The 17,040-nt window shown below is 38.3% G+C and overlaps 3 protein-coding genes across 7 annotated transcripts in view; 1 reads left to right on the forward strand and 2 right to left on the reverse strand.

The window, feature by feature from the left end:
- The window catches only part of LOC145487490 (CLIP-associating protein 1-A-like), a 53,098-nt gene extending 45,454 nt beyond the window's left edge, over positions 1-7,644 (reverse strand). For all 5 annotated transcript variants that reach the window (XM_081466280.1, XM_081466283.1, XM_081466282.1 and 2 more), the window contains exons 1-2: positions 7,136-7,644; positions 6,628-6,706 (exon numbers count right to left, since the gene is read on the reverse strand). In XM_081466280.1, the coding sequence (XP_081322406.1) occupies positions 6,628-6,706; positions 7,136-7,321 (265 nt within the window). In that variant the 5' untranslated portion in view covers positions 7,322-7,644. The remainder of the gene's footprint in view (positions 1-6,627; positions 6,707-7,135) is intronic.
- The window catches only part of LOC145486923 (polycystin family receptor for egg jelly-like), a 231,845-nt gene that overhangs the window by 128,574 nt on the left and 86,231 nt on the right, over positions 1-17,040 (forward strand). The gene's annotated exons all lie outside the window — the stretch shown is intronic.
- LOC145486912 (uncharacterized) overlaps positions 8,692-17,040 on the reverse strand; it is a 142,515-nt gene continuing 134,166 nt past the window's right edge. Inside the window, exon 66 of the mRNA XM_081465621.1 lies at positions 8,692-8,879. Coding sequence (XP_081321747.1) covers positions 8,703-8,879 — 177 coding nt within the window. The 3' untranslated portion in view covers positions 8,692-8,702. The remainder of the gene's footprint in view (positions 8,880-17,040) is intronic.

Below are 17,040 nucleotides of genomic sequence, written 5' to 3' on the forward strand. Positions count from 1 at the left end.
AATGATTACATTTAAGGAGAAACTAAATAGGATTTCTACGCATACACGCGACGGCCGAAACTCCGGATCCCGTCCAATTATAGTCAGACTCTCCGCTTATCAAGACAAGAACTTCATAAAGTCGTTCATCAAGAACCTTTCTAAGGGCACCAACATTGGAATATCCGACGACTTTCCAAAAGAAGTGGATGAGATAAGAAGGAAGTTATACCCCGTTCTCAAGGCTGCCAAACGTGAAAAGAAAGAAGCGTACTTTAAGGTAGAAAAACTTTTTATCAACGGCTCACTCTACCGAGGACCGGAAACAGCTCTTTTCCCTCTGTACGGATGTTTAATGAACGGTTAGTTTTAAATATGTTTAATTGACTTTCTTGCTCCGCCGTACAACTCAACCATTGCTAAATTGCTGCCACTAGTACCCCAATTTTAACCCAGTCAGTAAACGCCGCACAAAAGCATAGGTGAGTCTGAAGTAGTGAGTAGTTTGTGTTGTGTGTGTAGTTGTATTTCTGTTGTAAGTATGTTGAAATGTATTTATCTATCTAACTTCAACACAGTCAACAAAAGAAAATTAATTCTAAGTTATGATATCTCGCCGCACAGTGAGAACTATAGTATAAACAAGTGCTTAATTTTTTCTCTGGAATATTGTGACTTCGCCTTCTGCAGAGAATCTAAATGTATAAAATTATATCGCTAAATGTAAGAGGGTTAAACGGCTCGAGAAAGCGAAGACAAGTTTTTCGTTGGCTACATCAACAAAAAGCAGATATAATTTTTTTGCAAGAAACTTATTCCTCGCTCGATACTATCGGAAGATGGGAGACGGAATGGGGAGGCAAAATCGTATCTAGCCACGGTTCGTCTCATAGCAGAGGAGTTATGATTCTTTTTAAACCACGGCTTGACATAAACATTGAAAAAATTGCCTCAGATGATCACGGGAGATATATTTTAGCAGAGATTGTTATTGATAATACTAAAGTTGTACTGGTTAATGTTTATGCACCAAACGATCCAAACCAACAGGTTGTATTCCTGAGGGGGCTTTCAAATAATATCCTCGGTAAATATGGAAATGAAAATCTTGTGTTGGGGGGCGATTTTAATTGCGTAATCGGCACTTTAGACAAAAGAGGTGGCAAACCTGTTGACATTAGAAAAGCATCGACTATTGAACTCAAGGCTTTGATTAAAACGCATAATCTGCTCGATACCTGGCGCTACAAAAACCCGGGCTCATTTGGCCCTACGTGGGCGAACCCCTCGATGAAAATACAATGTAGACTAGATCACCTCTTCATTTCAAATCAACTGAGTAATCGAATTTGCGAGAGCAAAATAATTCCAAATATTTATTCTGACCACTCTGCAGTCCTGCTCTCTATATCTTTCACCGAACACGAACCCCCTCGTGGGCCAGGCTTCTGGAAATTTAACAACTCGTTGTTGTCGGACACGAAATATGTAGAATTATTGAATTTCTTAATTCCAGAGTTCGCCAAAAAGCATCAGAGAACTGAGGACAAGGGTTTGTTCTGGGAAATGATTAAAATGGAAATCAGAGCATTCACAATAAAATTTTCGAAAAAAAAAGCAAAAAGCAAGCGTGACGAAGAGTCTGCCCTTTTGTCGGAGATGATCAGGCTGCAGTGCAAGCTCCAGACAGCGTACAGCGATTCCCTAAGGAGCGAAATAGAAAGAGTAAAAACCAAGCTTTCAAAAATAGCAAGCGTTAAGACGCGTGGCACGATTATACGAAGCAGAGCGCGCTGGTATGAACATGGCGAGAAAAACAGTAAGTATTTCTACAATTTAGAAAAAACAAACCAAAGGAAAAAACATATAACGGCCTTAAAAGTCAATGATCACGCAAAATTAACCGACCCGAGGGAGATTCTTGAAGAGGAAGAGCGCTTTTTTAAACAGATATATACATCAAAAAACACGAATCCGAACGGCTCGGAGTTTATCGAATTCTTTAATACGGAAAATGTATTGTCAGAAGAAACTGCAAAAATTTGCGAAGGCATTATGTCTATCGATGAATGTAAACGAGCGCTTATGAAGATGGAAAGCAATAAAACACCAGGTACAGATGGCCTCACTTCAGAGTTCTATCGCTTTTTTTGGAACGCTGTTGGTAAATTCATGGTGGAAAGTTTTAATTATGCATTTCAACACGGATCACTTTCTATCTCTCAACGACAAGGTATTATCTCTTTAATCCCAAAAAAGAACAAGAACGCGGAATATTTAACAAATTGGAGACCAGTTTCGCTACTTAATGTTGACTACAAAATTGCGACCAAAACTATCGCTCTTCGCTTGGAAAAGATCTTGCCAAGCGTAATACATCCTTGTCAGTCGGGCTACGTAAAAAGTAGATTCATTGGAGAAAGTATCAGACTAATAGCAGACACAATGGACTTCACTAAAATTAAAAATATACCAGGTATAGCTGTTTTCTTAGATTTCGAGAAAGCTTTTGATTCAATTGAATGGAACTTTATCCAAAAATGCCTTGAATCTTTCAACTTTGGACCAAATCTCCGGCAATGGGTCAGCGTGTTCTATAAAGGCATCTCTAGTTGTGTCATTAACAATGGTGTTGCCTCTAAACACTTCTACTTAGAACGCGGTGTCCGTCAGGGTTGTCCCCTTTCAGGCATACTCTTTGTTATCGCTATGGAGCTTCTTGCCCAAAGTATAAAACGGTCAAAAGACATCAAGGGCATACATATCCAGGGAAATGAAGAGGTCAAGCTCACACAGTATGCTGACGACACAACTGCCCTTCTTGCTGATGTCCAGTCAGTTTCTAATTTATTTTACTTACTCTCACTGTTTGAAAAATGCTCTGGCCTAAAAATAAATCAGGCAAAATCAGAAATGCTATGGCTTGGCTCCATGCGCCATAGGAAAGACGCAATTTGCAACCTCCAAATCAGCGATGATCCCGTTTACGCGCTCGGTGTGCATTTTACCTATAACATTGAATTGTCTCATAAGAAAAATTTCTTTGAAAAATTAGGATCCCTAAAGAAAACCTTAAGTGTCTGGTCCCGAAGAGACTTATCTATATACGGTAGAATAAATATTGTTAAAACGTTAGCCCTCTCCAAACTTGTATTCATCTCCAGTGTTATGGAGACTCCAAAAAACTTTGCAACAGAGGTCAATAAAATAGTGTTCGATTTTATCTGGAAGCAAAAACCCGCCAAAATAAAAAAGACAACCCTCATCAAGAAGAAATCGGATGGCGGTCTTGGCATGAAAGATTTTGTACTTTTCGATAAGGCTTTGAAACTAACTTGGGTAAAACGGCTGTGCTCAGACTCAGATGCACCGTGGAAGTATATTCCAAAATCGTTTCTCTCTACTGTCGGCGGTACTGAGATCTTTCAATGTAATTATGACTACAACTTTCTTGATCTTAATGGCCATCTTCCTGAATTTTACAAACAAATTATTCATCATTGGCAAGAAATCGTGTCTACGACACCTCACAGCAAGACCGAGATACTGTCTCAGACAATCTGGAACAACAAATTCATTACGATTGACAAAAAAATGGTATATCTACCTCATTGGCACCGAGCAGGTATAAAGCAAATTTCAGACCTTTTTGACGAGCGTGAAAATTGCTTCCTGCCTTTCCTTTCCTTGCGCAATAAATACATGCTAAATTGCAACTTTTTACAATATTATAGTCTTTTATCTGCGATCCCTCAAAGTTGGAAGAAGCTCCTTCACGTTAATTCTGGCGATTCTACTACACCTCCGCCGCCAATCTGTAATATAACGTGCAAGATGTTATACGACAAACTGTTAACCTTAGAAAATCTTCAACCTCCCACTTCAGAAAAAAAACTCTTATCATACGGCATCGCAAAAGAGAATCTAAATAAAATTTATCTTCTGCCTTTCACGGCCACAAAAGAAGTTAAATTGGCAATGTTTCAGCACAAAATTATACATAACATTTTAGCCACGAACAGTATATTATACAAAATGAACAAGGTTGCCTCCCCATCCTGCCCTTTCTGTCCCTCTGATAGTCAAAACATACGTCATTTGTTTATTAGCTGTCCGCAAGCGTCTTCCTTTTGGTATAAGTTCCAAAGTTGGTATTCTACTGTAAGTAACGCGAGTTTACTTCTCTCCGAGCCAGAGGTATTATTTGGAATTACTCGTCCTTGTACTCACCGTTTGACCCTCAACCACCTCATAATACTAGGCAAATATTTTCTTTATATCAACGCTCTAAATAATACTATGTTCGTTTTCAGCGACTTCATCTCATTAGTGCAGGATAAAATCGAGATAGAAAAATATATTGCTGCCACGTCGAATGGCGAAAGGGAATTTCAACAGAAGTGGAAATTCCTTCTCACCATTTAAGGCGTTTTCCGTAGTAATTAGTTGCAAGGTCTTTGTTTCTCTTTTTTTTGTTTGTTTTGTTGTTGTTGTTGTTGTTGTTGTTTTTTTGTATAATTAAGTAATTACATTGTATTGTAACTCCTTAAGTAACGTAATGTGTAAGTCATAATAAGCAATCAATGTGTATTGTAAGTAACGTAATGCCAAGTATTGTAAATAGGTGTTTTTTTTTTATGTATTGTAAGTGACGTTTGTAAGACGGTAAAAGCATTAGAAATAATAATAATAATAATAATGATGATGATGATAACAATAATGTAGTGTATTGTAAGTAGGTTAGTTATTGTTGTGAGTAGAGTAAGGCAATGTAAGTAATTGCGTGTTTAGCAATAAAAAAAAAAAAAAAAAAAAAAAAAAAAAATAGCATTTGCCATAGAAAGTTTAAAAACAGATCAGCTGAGAAAAGAGAAAGACAAAAGTTTAGCAATACTATGAAAACAAACAACTAATTAAAAGCAGTGACACCTTCAACTGGGTGAATAGTTTGCAAGTTCTGGTTTTTTCTATGCACATTCCAAACCATGGAGGAAAGATATTTAGATGTTTCTTCGCAACTTCAACCTCAACTTCACTTTATTTTGCACTTACAATTTGAAATTACAATATTAGCATAAACAAAAGAAAAAAAAGATACATATATAACAATTAAAGGTGACAATGGTATACAGTTTGTGCATGGAGGCTAACAGAGCCGCTAGGTTATTGAGTTAGCCTCCATTTCGTTTGAGTGAACAGAAAAAAACATGGGAGTAGAAGGACGGATTACTAAAGGAAAGAGCTAGAAGAATTGTGGAAACTTACGTTTGATATTGCTGAGATAGATCACAGTGACAAATTTGCAAATTCATTGAGAAATAAACTTTAAACTTATGGTAGGCAATCTTGAAGAAAAAACCTCAGCTATACAAGCAAAAGTTACTGCTATGTGTCAACTCAAACCAAAACACAAAGCATAATGTAAACTAACAAAGCAGACATTGTTGGCCAATTATTAGATTATAATAAATATCCATTCCTTCATTTTAAGTCAAATCTTGACCCACATGATATGATTAATTCCTTACCTGTCAGCACAAGATTTCAATAGCTTAAGACGTTCCCTACATTTATTCAAACTGCTCTAATATACTGGTCACCACTTTGACTATCCATTCAATATGCAAACTTATCTTCTGGTTGGGTAAACACAACGCTCATGCATACACAAGTATGTGAAACGTACGTCATTGCCAAGTCATATAACTTGGGACCATGAAAGATTGCATGACTTAGTAAGAAATTGACAGTTATTTTAATAAAATCAAATTAAAACATGGAAGAGCATGTGAAAGTTTAATTGCTGTACTTAGAACAATGTGCTGAAAATATGCCATATAGAAAATTTATTTTCTTTAATTGACGCAGAAAGTACTCAATACTTAAGTTATTTAATATGTATAATTATGTACAATAAGGACATAAGCGTCTCCAATAAATTGAGGAATTTAATTTAACTTTGTCGTGACAAACTGGCTGTTGTAATACAGCACTAAAGCCAATTGACACTGCATCTGCAAACATCTCCTCAGCACGACTTGTATAAACACTCCATAACGAGGGAAGAAAAACATATTTATCAGTTATGGAGTAACCCCGTGGATGACTACAAATTGCCTGTCACAATTCGTACTCTTTGGCACAAAACAAGGGAGACTCCGAACACGGTTTGAACAGGTGCTTCGCTTGTTGTGGAAAATTTGCATCCACCAGAAATTTATTTATTTTTAATGACCACGTAATAGGTCTCTTTACCGCCAATCTGAATTTGCAAATGCCTTCACAGGCGAGTTGCTACAGACTTGAACCACTAATGCAGACTCGACGAAAAAGAAAATGCATGCCGATCGTTCCTCGATCCATTACATAAAGGACCAGACTGCCGAATTCACAGCTTGCCTGTGTAAACAAAGACAGGGATTGCCAACAAAACATTTCGTAACCCTTCAAAGACTAAAACGCCGCCGGTTTTTGGTTTGTTTTTGATACCTTTAACATTTCAGACTTTGATTCAAACATAGATCTCAGTGCAGACATCGGAATCGATAAAAGGGTATCTAATCACCTCGGTCCCCGACACCGTGTGCGAAATAGATTACGGTGTATATATTATTTAGCACAAAGCATGGGAATATTGTTAAAGCTAACCTGGCAAAAGATGGCTCCGAAAATTAGCTCCAAGGCGATCAACAATCTGATGAAGGAGGTCCAGTCCAGTCAGGCTTATCTAAATAAAAATAAAAGCATATTATCATTTCTTTGTATGATAATTTTCTCTGGAAAAGACGGATAGTCTAGCTACTCAATAAGAGAGCAGGGGAGCCAATATTTTACTCAAGAAAACAAAGAATGGTTTCACTAATTTGCAGTAATAGCCCGAGTCTTAATTAATCAACGACTGCAGTCTTCACAGAATAGCCGACCACTGCGTAGAAAATAAATAGGAATATTCTACAATCCCGCAAGCTAACTCACTGTAGTGCAGTATATTCTCTGGTACATGCACACCAATACGACAACCAGCCAAATCAAATAATTGCGATAAATTGTCAGCTCGCATGCTTGCGAAACTTGCCACAGATTTTCTCAATCTGTAATGCAGAAGAATAAAATCTCGAGGACAAGATAGCAGTACATGCTTTCACTGTCTACTTGCCTTAAAGTTACTGCTGTTGACCCAGCCAATAAGACCATCCAGGAGCTTGTCGAAACCAATGAACTCTATTCCATTTGAAGGATCGCTGAGATAGTTCGAGAAGTCTTCGGCCGCCTTCAGTCTTTTTTGCGTATCTTGGGATGCAACAGCGGCTAAAATGCCTTCTAAGAATACTATATCTTTCATTTCCTCTGTCTGATTCTACGTCCAAGTAGAAAATTAAGTGAAGTCCCCACAAGAACAATCTCGGTATATTTCACTTTCAAACTCTTTCGAACCGCATCACCCTGGAACACTTGGCTGATTCGCGGCTTGAAAGTTAAGATGGTGCCCCGTAATGTAAAGACATCGTCCTTAATAAGCGCTTTTGTTTGTCAGCTAAACAATAACATCCAAACAGCCAAATCCAAGAGAGTTCAGCTTCGTTTCTCCCAACCAAAATGTCCTCTTCAGGATTCACACAATTTGGCCGCCATTTTTAGAGTCCAACGAATGCGAGGTAGTGACGTCATGGCAAAATCTAAAGAGAATTGCAAATTAATCAGAGTTGTGAAAGACCCCGAACGCGATAAATGAACACCATACAGAAACACAACCAAGCAAAAGCACAATCAGTTTGCTTCGCTTCTTTGTCCGTATCGATAAACATTTTATTTATCCAAAGGGAATATCTTTGCCGATATAGATGCTTGGGCAAGCTTCCAACAAGGGTTAGTCAGCGTGACACAACGTGTCACGGACGAACGATGGTAACAAAGCGTAACTCTGTATATTGCAAGATAAACATATCTCTTGTTATAGCAAAACGTGTGTTTCTATTTAGGGAATATAAAACATGTTCCATGCGTTTCCATAGATTCGATTTAAGTAGATGTTTGGAAGTAAGAACCAAAACGGTGGAAACAAATCTGTCACGTAAACCATTTCATATTTTTACAGCTGTTCCAACTGAACTTCTCGGCTCGATTTCCAGCCGTTTTATGGGCCCACGGGAAAATTAAAAGTAAATTTTTTTCTTTATTTCTATTCTGAATGAGCACCCGAAATAATTTTCTTTGTACTTAAAACTGTTAAGAAAATCGTAACGTTTTTTCTGCAGTAACACTGAAAAACGGCTTGTGGCAGTTTGATAGCACTATAAATTGTTGCGAAGGCTTAAATGAATTCTGCAGTACAAAGCTACTATTGCATGACATTGCTCGCAAACTTTACCAATCTGGTTTAAGTATGCTAGCTCATACCTATTTTTGCTCACACTCTGCCCAGTCAGCAAATTTTCGGCACTTCGTTCAAACGTTCATTAGCATTTAATTGGAGGGACAGTAACTGTTTTTTGTTCCTGATACATATACTGCAATCGTCTGGATGTTTCACTGAAATAAGCCAAGTTCATTCAAATCGTATTTAAAGTACTCAGAAGGAAGATTATTTCGCCAGATTTTTTTTTTTTTTTCACTTTCTGTGCCTAATGCAAGTATCAAAATCCATTTAAGATATGCAGCCATTCCCTTGATAACTGACCTTTTCAATATCAAAAGCCATAGCTTTTGATTTTATGGGGGTCCAATCAAAATTCCCAATAAATTGGCAATCTTGCTTGGGCCGACTTCAACCAAATCGTACGAATCAGAAGCAAACTGTTAAAAAAAGCTACTCCCGTTCGTACTTGTGCAATGAAAGCTCTTCTCCGTGCATATTTTCGAATCTCATGATCAGTAAAAGTGATCAACCTGAAGGCAGTCCTTTTCATCACCAAGCAAGGGGTCAAACAGTCAGATCCGATCAGTCATTCTAAAAATACTAAATGGTCAAATATATACTCGAGACGCTTGACAAGCAGTTCAAATATTTTTCCAAAATCATGATAAAACTGCATATTTATGTTGAGGTTTGCTAATGGTCCATTCATTCCTTCTCTAAATTCTTGCAGCGATTTGCTTTTGCAGGTTCTTTTTTTTTTTTTAATTTGTCCCCAAGCCCCTTACGCCATCCTTTATATTTCGAGCTCTACCCAGCTGTTGGGTGATTCCGCGAGTGATATTGGCGAGCACATACATATCTTTTCGGTTGACGATCTCGCCGAACCGTCTGAAAATTCATGCAACGTAATGGAGGGAATGTGAAGCCAAGGAAGACGACAGTGCTGTGAAGAATAACTGACAAGGAACATCATCTTGGCCAGATTCAATCCAACGTAGATCAACAGAGACTATTTTAATCGATTTGTCATATATATATATTATTGTAAAATTACATGCATCTCCTAAGTTAGCGCATATTATATTATTGCTGGAGTCGTGATTACTCCAGATAAATTAAAGAACCTGGTTTATAATAGCTTCACCTGCATTCTGAAGAAATTCACAGACTTGCTGTGAGGTGCTTTTAAAACTATTTTCGAAATGCAACCCTGTCTTAAATCAGATACATATACAATTTGTTTGTTATCCTTTTAATCGCCCCAAGGCGTCACGTAAGTTACAGTTTATTAAAAATAGTTACGCATACAGTTGTTAAGAGATATGTATTATGAGTACACCCCTGCTTTGTCATAAATAAAGTAACGATCCATCTTCAAAGAAACAGCTTTCTTTTCCACATGTCTGTCGAAAGGGTTTTTGACTAGTCAAACTAGGAAACTCTGAAAAATAAAATAAAGAATGATGTGCCAAGAAGATTGCTTTTTGAATTTCTCTAAGCTCCAGGGGTATCTTAGAAGACGGGAAGATCAAAAGGGAAAAGTGGGCACGCAGAGAGCGAAGGAAATGGGAAGAGGCGGGAGCATCAAGGCCTTATATGCCCTCCTCCGGCCTCCCTCCCTTCCCCCCCCCCCTCCTTCTCACGGTTTTTTAAATACCAAAGAAGCCTTTTGCAAAGGGGAGAGATTTTCTCATGTGTCATTCCTAAATTAAGTTTTATGGCAGGGGTTACGTAGCCTGAACTACAGAGGCGGGCAAAATATGTTGGAGAAGGGAGTTACCTTGTTTGTATTCGTCCTTTCCTTCTTGATCAAAAAGTTTGCGATCGTCTTCTGTAGGTGTCCTAAAAAAAAAAGGAAATAGCTAGGTGAATGTGAGAAATATTAATCCATCTATTACTCTCACAGCTGCATGTTCCTAGTCCAGTTCTAGCGGGACCCTCTCTCCTTAGCGTTGCGTGACAGAGAGAGGGCCAGAACTGCACGTGTGCGCTGTAGAGCCAACTTCACACGAGAACGTACCCGGCTTAAGTGCAATTAGCATATCCTTGTGACGCCTTTGCTCAATAAGGGTTGAAACGAATTCAGACTAAAAGTTTATCCTCAATAGGATTGCCTTCTTAGAAATCAAAAAAAAAAATCGCACCAATAATAAGCTCACCAGTCATTTTTGTAGAGGTAATCTTGATCTTGGCATATATCTTGTCCTTCTCCGATCTGGAGTGAGTAATGATCGAGGAGAGGAGTCTTTAGAATGCATGCAGTGTCCATGTCTGAGTGTTGTTTGTATGACTAAATTCACACATTTCTAGATATATACTGAACTCTACGGCTCTACGATCTACGATCACACATTTCTAGATAATGAACTTTACGGTCCTACGGAACCTACGGCTCTACGATCACAAATTTCTACTAGTAATGAACTCTATTGTTCCACGATCAGATTTCTACATAATGAACTCTATATCTCTACGTGCTCTACGATCATACACTTCTAAATAATGAACCCTACGGCCCTACGAAGCTATGATATCGATCTTTGAATATTTTGAGCAAGTGCAATCTTCCCCATTTCATTTCTTTTAAAGCCACTGACAACTGCCAGGAGTTCAAGGTGTCACTTTCCTTTATTCATACTATACGTGACAAAATAACGTTTATTGGTTTTCACATCTTTCACACTGGTAAAGAGTATGTGCGGATATTTAATTAGGAAGCTATTACGTGACGATATACTCTGAAAACATGGCAGTAAAATACATCATCATCATCTTTATTTAAAAACACGGTAAATACATCAGGCATTAACAATTTAATATAAAAGCTACAACTTATTACGAAAGACTAACATGTATACAGATTCATCTTCTATAATTTAAAATATTGCTAACCATTAAAGAAAAGTAAACTAAATTAAAGCCTGTTTTACATGAATGCCGTGTCGGGTTTGATCGAAATGATCTGGTTATAGGATTTCAGGATAGTAAGAGAGCTCGCAGTTATGGTGTTTAAAAGAAACATACTCCTGGATTTGTGAAATGCAAGAAACTATCAAACAACCTGGAGCGGATCCAAGGAGTTCGGGGTGGGAGGGGGGGGGGGGCTCGGTCGAACCCCCTAATTAAAAAATTGACAGCATTACACGCTGACTTGGCTTCGGAATGCCGGAAATCCCATTTCCGAGAACCTCAGTTTTAAGAATTTTCCGGGGAAGGATGACCATGGACCCCCCTACAGCATACAGGGGACCGCCTTCTCTAAAATCCTGTATCCACCCCACAACAACTATAACACCACACCAGGAGCCATTATGGCTCCTGACCACACTCATACCGTGATCTGCCACATAAGTTTGACGTCAGAGCGAGCTCGAGCTTCCCAGTTTAGTGCCTTTAATCGTTCCTAAAGGGAAAAACAAACACAAAGCCGGACAGATAATTAAAACTCTCAACGAGTTTAAAGTAAAAGACGTGTGATCGAAAAATTAATGCTATGCGCTAAATCGCGATGCTCTCGGTCAGCCTGAACTGAACGGGTGGGTCACGGTTCTTCTTTCAACTGAACTGAACTCTCTATAAGTTAATCAACAGAAATATTATAGAAACGCCATGTGCATGGAGGAATTGTTCTTTTATAGCAGTTTTGAGTTCTCGGGCACATGCAAGTTTCTTAGAGAATTGCTCGATTTCTTTTCTCAGAACACAAACTCTCCTTATAAAACAGTGTACTTACGGCGATGATTTTTCGGTGCCTTTTGCCTTTCTTGAACTTTCGTTTCCTCTTTGTCTCCTCGCTATTTTGGGCTCCTAAAAGTCTTTTCAGACCAAGTACAACAAAGCAGGTGGACAGAAGTGAAAGATTAGAACACTAAACGTTCGAGATTGCCCTCCCCCCCCCCTTCCTAAAAAAAAAGTCATAGTAAAAAAAATCTTCATCCCCAAAAGACATTATTGTTGCACTTGCAGCGCCTGCCAAATTCCAAAACGAGACGAAACGAAACGAGCTCTAGGCGTGTTGTGACAAACTAGAGGGTAGGACTACTTAACAGATCTTCTTCCAGGGTAGACAAATAAACCGCGGAAAACCAAAGTTGACGTCGACGGTTATTGGCGATTTATTGCATCAAAATAAACGATCGTAAAATATCGGTCCCGCTTGAGCCAAGGGTTCAGGATCAAGAAGCATCGAGAGTACGACGTTGACAAGGCCACGGGAAATTGAACGAAAACTACTGTAAAGGGACAGCTTTTAGATGCGATTACAAGCCCAATGAAAACAGAAGTAAACATTGTAACCACGTTTGTAACTAGGATATGAGACAATTATTAACTAATCAAAATGGGCCTTTGTGTAGTGTCCTTTAAAAACAATTATTGCCGGAGTGTTATATAGCAACTGGTACGAATTATAGGGGGAAGTACCAGCGCATAAATAAGTTTTCTCGCTGCTTTTTGCAAACACACTTGGAGGCAAAGACGGGTTATGATGGAGTCGAGAGCCGTTAACCCTCGGCTAAGCCAACAGTCATTTTTCGACTGTGATCGTTGCGGAGGAAGTAAGGGTGGAGGGGAGAGCTGGCTTACTGCACCACAGAAGAAAACTTTCATGGTGTCGATGCGTTCACTCGGCCAATGTTTCAATTATCTTTGACGATAAATACGCGCGAATTTAACATGCACGCGCGCACGCGAGTATGTTGAGAGCTTCATCACCCGCTCAACATGAGCCAATAATTTCAAAAAAATGACCGTTAAAATGAAAGCGCACATATCATGGAAGCGTAACAGATTTCGAGTAAATTGTCTCGGTGCCAATTGATTATAATTCAGAGTAAATGGGTTGTTAGTTCTAAGTGAACGCAAAAAGCTCAGTTGAATCAGATAGCCATGTTGAAATGCTCGCAAGTGAGTAGACCCATGAGAGGTTGTTGACTCGAGTCCAGTTGTGTTCACCTTTGTCTTCTTGACCGGTGAGCCTTGAATGCTAGTCGAGTTTATACACTGAAAGCATGTTTTGTCAAACTAAAATTTCAGTTTGCCACACAAATATCGCGTTTCAAAACTTCGCGGATGCGCAAATACAAATTTGATACTCACCGTGTAAATGAAGAAGTCTGTTAAGTATTTGCAATGGGGCCTCGCCTCGTAAAAATGCTCTGTTCTACAAACCTTTGCTTGAATTATCCGCCATCTTTCCTAAATAAATCTTTCCTTCGTTAGATTTTACTGATGATACATGTAAGAGGACGTTTGTTTTCGTACGTCAGTTGTACATCACAGTTTTCGTACACGTGTGCTCTCGTCAATTTTGAAGCCGGGTTGATGCAAGCAATCGAACGACACACTTTTTTGAGCTTGTCTATAACCATTCAGATTGAAAATCAGTTTATGGTAGTGACTTACCTATGTAATCAAAGACTAATGATTTAGAGGAAACGACACTGCTACTAATTCGGTTCAAAACTAGCCTTCCTCGGGACTTAGAAAAGATAAGTGACTAATATGAAATCATACGTTTGCAGTGTGTGTTTTTTTTATTACTTTCAAGTTTATAAAAGAGAATAAAGACAAGTGCCGATGTGAAAGAAACAAAAACAACCAGGAAAGGAAAGTAAAAAAATAAGAAATCCCTGCGGCGAAAAAACGTGACCTCGAACCAGTGGAGAGCAGAGCTTGCTTTTCAACACTTATGCACAGGATATATGGGTTATTGACCAAACTTGTTCGGTCAAGATGGCTGGATATTGGCCAAGTTCCTTTTTTTGTGTGTTTATGGACCGACACACACACAAAAAAACGAGGCAAATGTCCAGCCATCTTGACCGAACAAGCTTGGTCAATAAAGGATTTATTATATGGCTTTCGGGGAAATTTCTCTTCCGGGACACGACGGGTAGTCCCGAGCAGGCAAGATAGCTCCATCTTGCCTGTCCGGGTAGCGGGTAGCCAATCACAGCGCTGGATTTGATTCATCTTGCCCACTCACGGAGCTAGCCATATAATAAAGCGAATTGTAGGGTGGATAGGACGTTATTCACCCGTGTTTGGCTTGCTTTCTTTCATCGTTATTCTCCGCAACTTCAACCAGGAGTTTTTCTGCGCTGTGTTGAGATGCGCGAAACCGGCAGTTTGGGAGGGGCGAGGTGCAAGAGAGACACGTGCTTGTGTCAACCTCGTCCCCAGGGCCATCTCTTCGACAATTTTCAAAATAGTGGCTTAAAATAACCGGCCAATTTGACAATACTGGAGAAGAGACCCTGGTGCTGGTGTTTCTCTGTCTCTCGCCTTTGTAAGGGCGTTACTGAGTCCACGCCTAAAAGGACAAGTCCTATAGGTCAAGAAATATTTCGAGATTCCATCCTTTTTACTCTTTACTCTTTACTCTTTACTCTTTACTCTTTACTCTTTACTCTTTACTCTTTACTCTTTACTCTTTACTCTTTACTCTTTACTCTTTACTCTTTACTCTTTACTCTTTACTCTTTACTCTTTACTCTTTACTCTTTACTCTTTACTCTTTACTCTTTACTCTTTACTCTTTACTCTTTACTCTTTACTCTTTACTCTTTACTCTTTACTCTTTACTCTTTACTCTTTACTCTTTACTCTTTACTCTTTACTCTTTACTCTTTACTCTTTACTCTTTACTCTTTACTCTTTACTCTTTACTCTTTACTCTTTACTCTTTACTCTTTACTCTTTACTCTTTACTCTTTACTCTTTACTCTTTACTCTTTACTCTTTACTCTTTACTCTTTACTCTTTACTCTTTACTCTTTACTCTTTACTCTTTACTCTTTACTCTTTACTCTTTACTCTTTACTCTTTACTCTTTACTCTTTACTCTTTACTCTTTACTCTTTACTCTTTACTCTTTACTCTTTACTCTTTACTCTTTACTCTTTACTCTTTACTCTTTACTCTTTACTCTTTACTCTTTACTCTTTACTCTTTACTCTTTACTCTTTACTCTTTACTCTTTACTCTTTACTCTTTACTCTTTACTCTTTACTCTTTACTCTTTACTCTTTACTCTTTACTCTTTACTCTTTACTCTTTACTCTTTACTCTTTACTCTTTACTCTTTACTCTTTACTCTTTACTCTTTACTCTTTACTCTTTACTCTTTACTCTTTACTCTTTACTCTTTACTCTTTACTCTTTACTCTTTACTCTTTACTCTTTACTCTTTACTCTTTACTCTTTACTCTTTACTCTTTACTCTTTACTCTTTACTCTTTACTCTTTACTCTTTACTCTTTACTCTTTACTCATGACATGAGCAGCGCCAGTCACCCATCAACTTACAACTTATAACCACTGAATTTGGGCAAGAGTTTGCAGATCATGCCTGAGTTTATTGACGATACCTCGCAGAAGGTCCAGCATCACAGGCCTTCTTACAGTGAGGGAAATACACTTAAAACAAAACTAAGACAGATTAATAAAAGAGTTGGAGAATGCGAGTTATTTTCCTGGTTAGCTTAAGTGGAAAAGATTACGGTTTTTGAATATAAAATTAACTGAAGTCTAATTTTAACAGCTGCAAATCTGCAACGTCTTCCCAAAGAGAACAAGTGCACGGGAAACAGACGTTTCTGGCTTCCTGAATATTCTGCAGTCTGTAATGTTATTACAAAGCGGCGGCAATCCTACCCATTCAAGAAAGGGACGAGGAAGGCACAAAAGGCGACATTTACATTGCTCCGGAATAAATATTTTTATTAATACGAGTTGGTTTCGTTTGTCTTCTTTGTAGACACAAACGTACTTGATTTATTATTCAGGTATCGCTTTCACTTGTTTGAATTATTGCTGTTAGGTAAATAGTTTAATTTAATGGCCTCCAAATCACAGTTATGAACGGTTTTAGAGATGGTGGAGCTTTATGGGCAAACTCATTACGACTGGCATTTCTTTCGATTTGAACGTTATCGTTGGCTTTGAGTTGTTTGTTTACTTTTCATTTTATCTTTTTTCAGAGCGAATGATGCTTTGCATAATTATGCTACTACTTTTGTGAAGGTGCAATGTTGCATGATCATTTTATACGGTATGTGCTATGTCGTAATTATGGTGATTGTATTCGAGGTGTAAGGTTTTCTTTCTCGACAAAAAAAAACCTGCAATGTGATAACGAACTTTGAACTGGATTCGTTGTTAAAAAGTTTGGAATTTCGCGGCCCTCCGGCCTGCTAGCCGAAGCGGAAACCGTTATTTTTTACGGCATTTTTGAAAAGATAGCGCAATGGTTCGACAAAAGCTGGATCGGACCGGACCGGACCGGATCACGGATCGGATCACGGATAGGATCACGGATCGGATCACAGAAAAAACAACAACAAAGTTTTAAAGAAAAAAAATCCAAAAAAAATCAAATCGTTTATAAGATAATAATAAATAAAAAACAAAAGTGGAAAACTAAAATGTGTTAAATGAAAATAATAATCCCGAATTTAACGCAATGACATGTTAATTACAGAGAATGACAAGAGGTCATTTAAAAAGCCACATAAGCGCCTACCTAATTTACGACGAATTTAAATTGTAATGAACAGGCAGATGTAGTTATATTTTAACGTTAGTTGGCTCGAAGCTTGCGTGAACCTCCCATTCTCGTTTTTGAAATTGTTGTTAGTATCAGTGGCTAATTCTCGGCTACATTTTCGTGTCAGATGTGAGCGTTATAGCTGACGTTACAGTTA

The sequence above is a fragment of the Orbicella franksi genome, chromosome 5 (assembly GCF_964199315.1).
Source record: "Orbicella franksi chromosome 5, jaOrbFran1.1, whole genome shotgun sequence".
Classification (NCBI taxonomy): domain Eukaryota; kingdom Metazoa; phylum Cnidaria; class Anthozoa; order Scleractinia; family Merulinidae; genus Orbicella; species Orbicella franksi.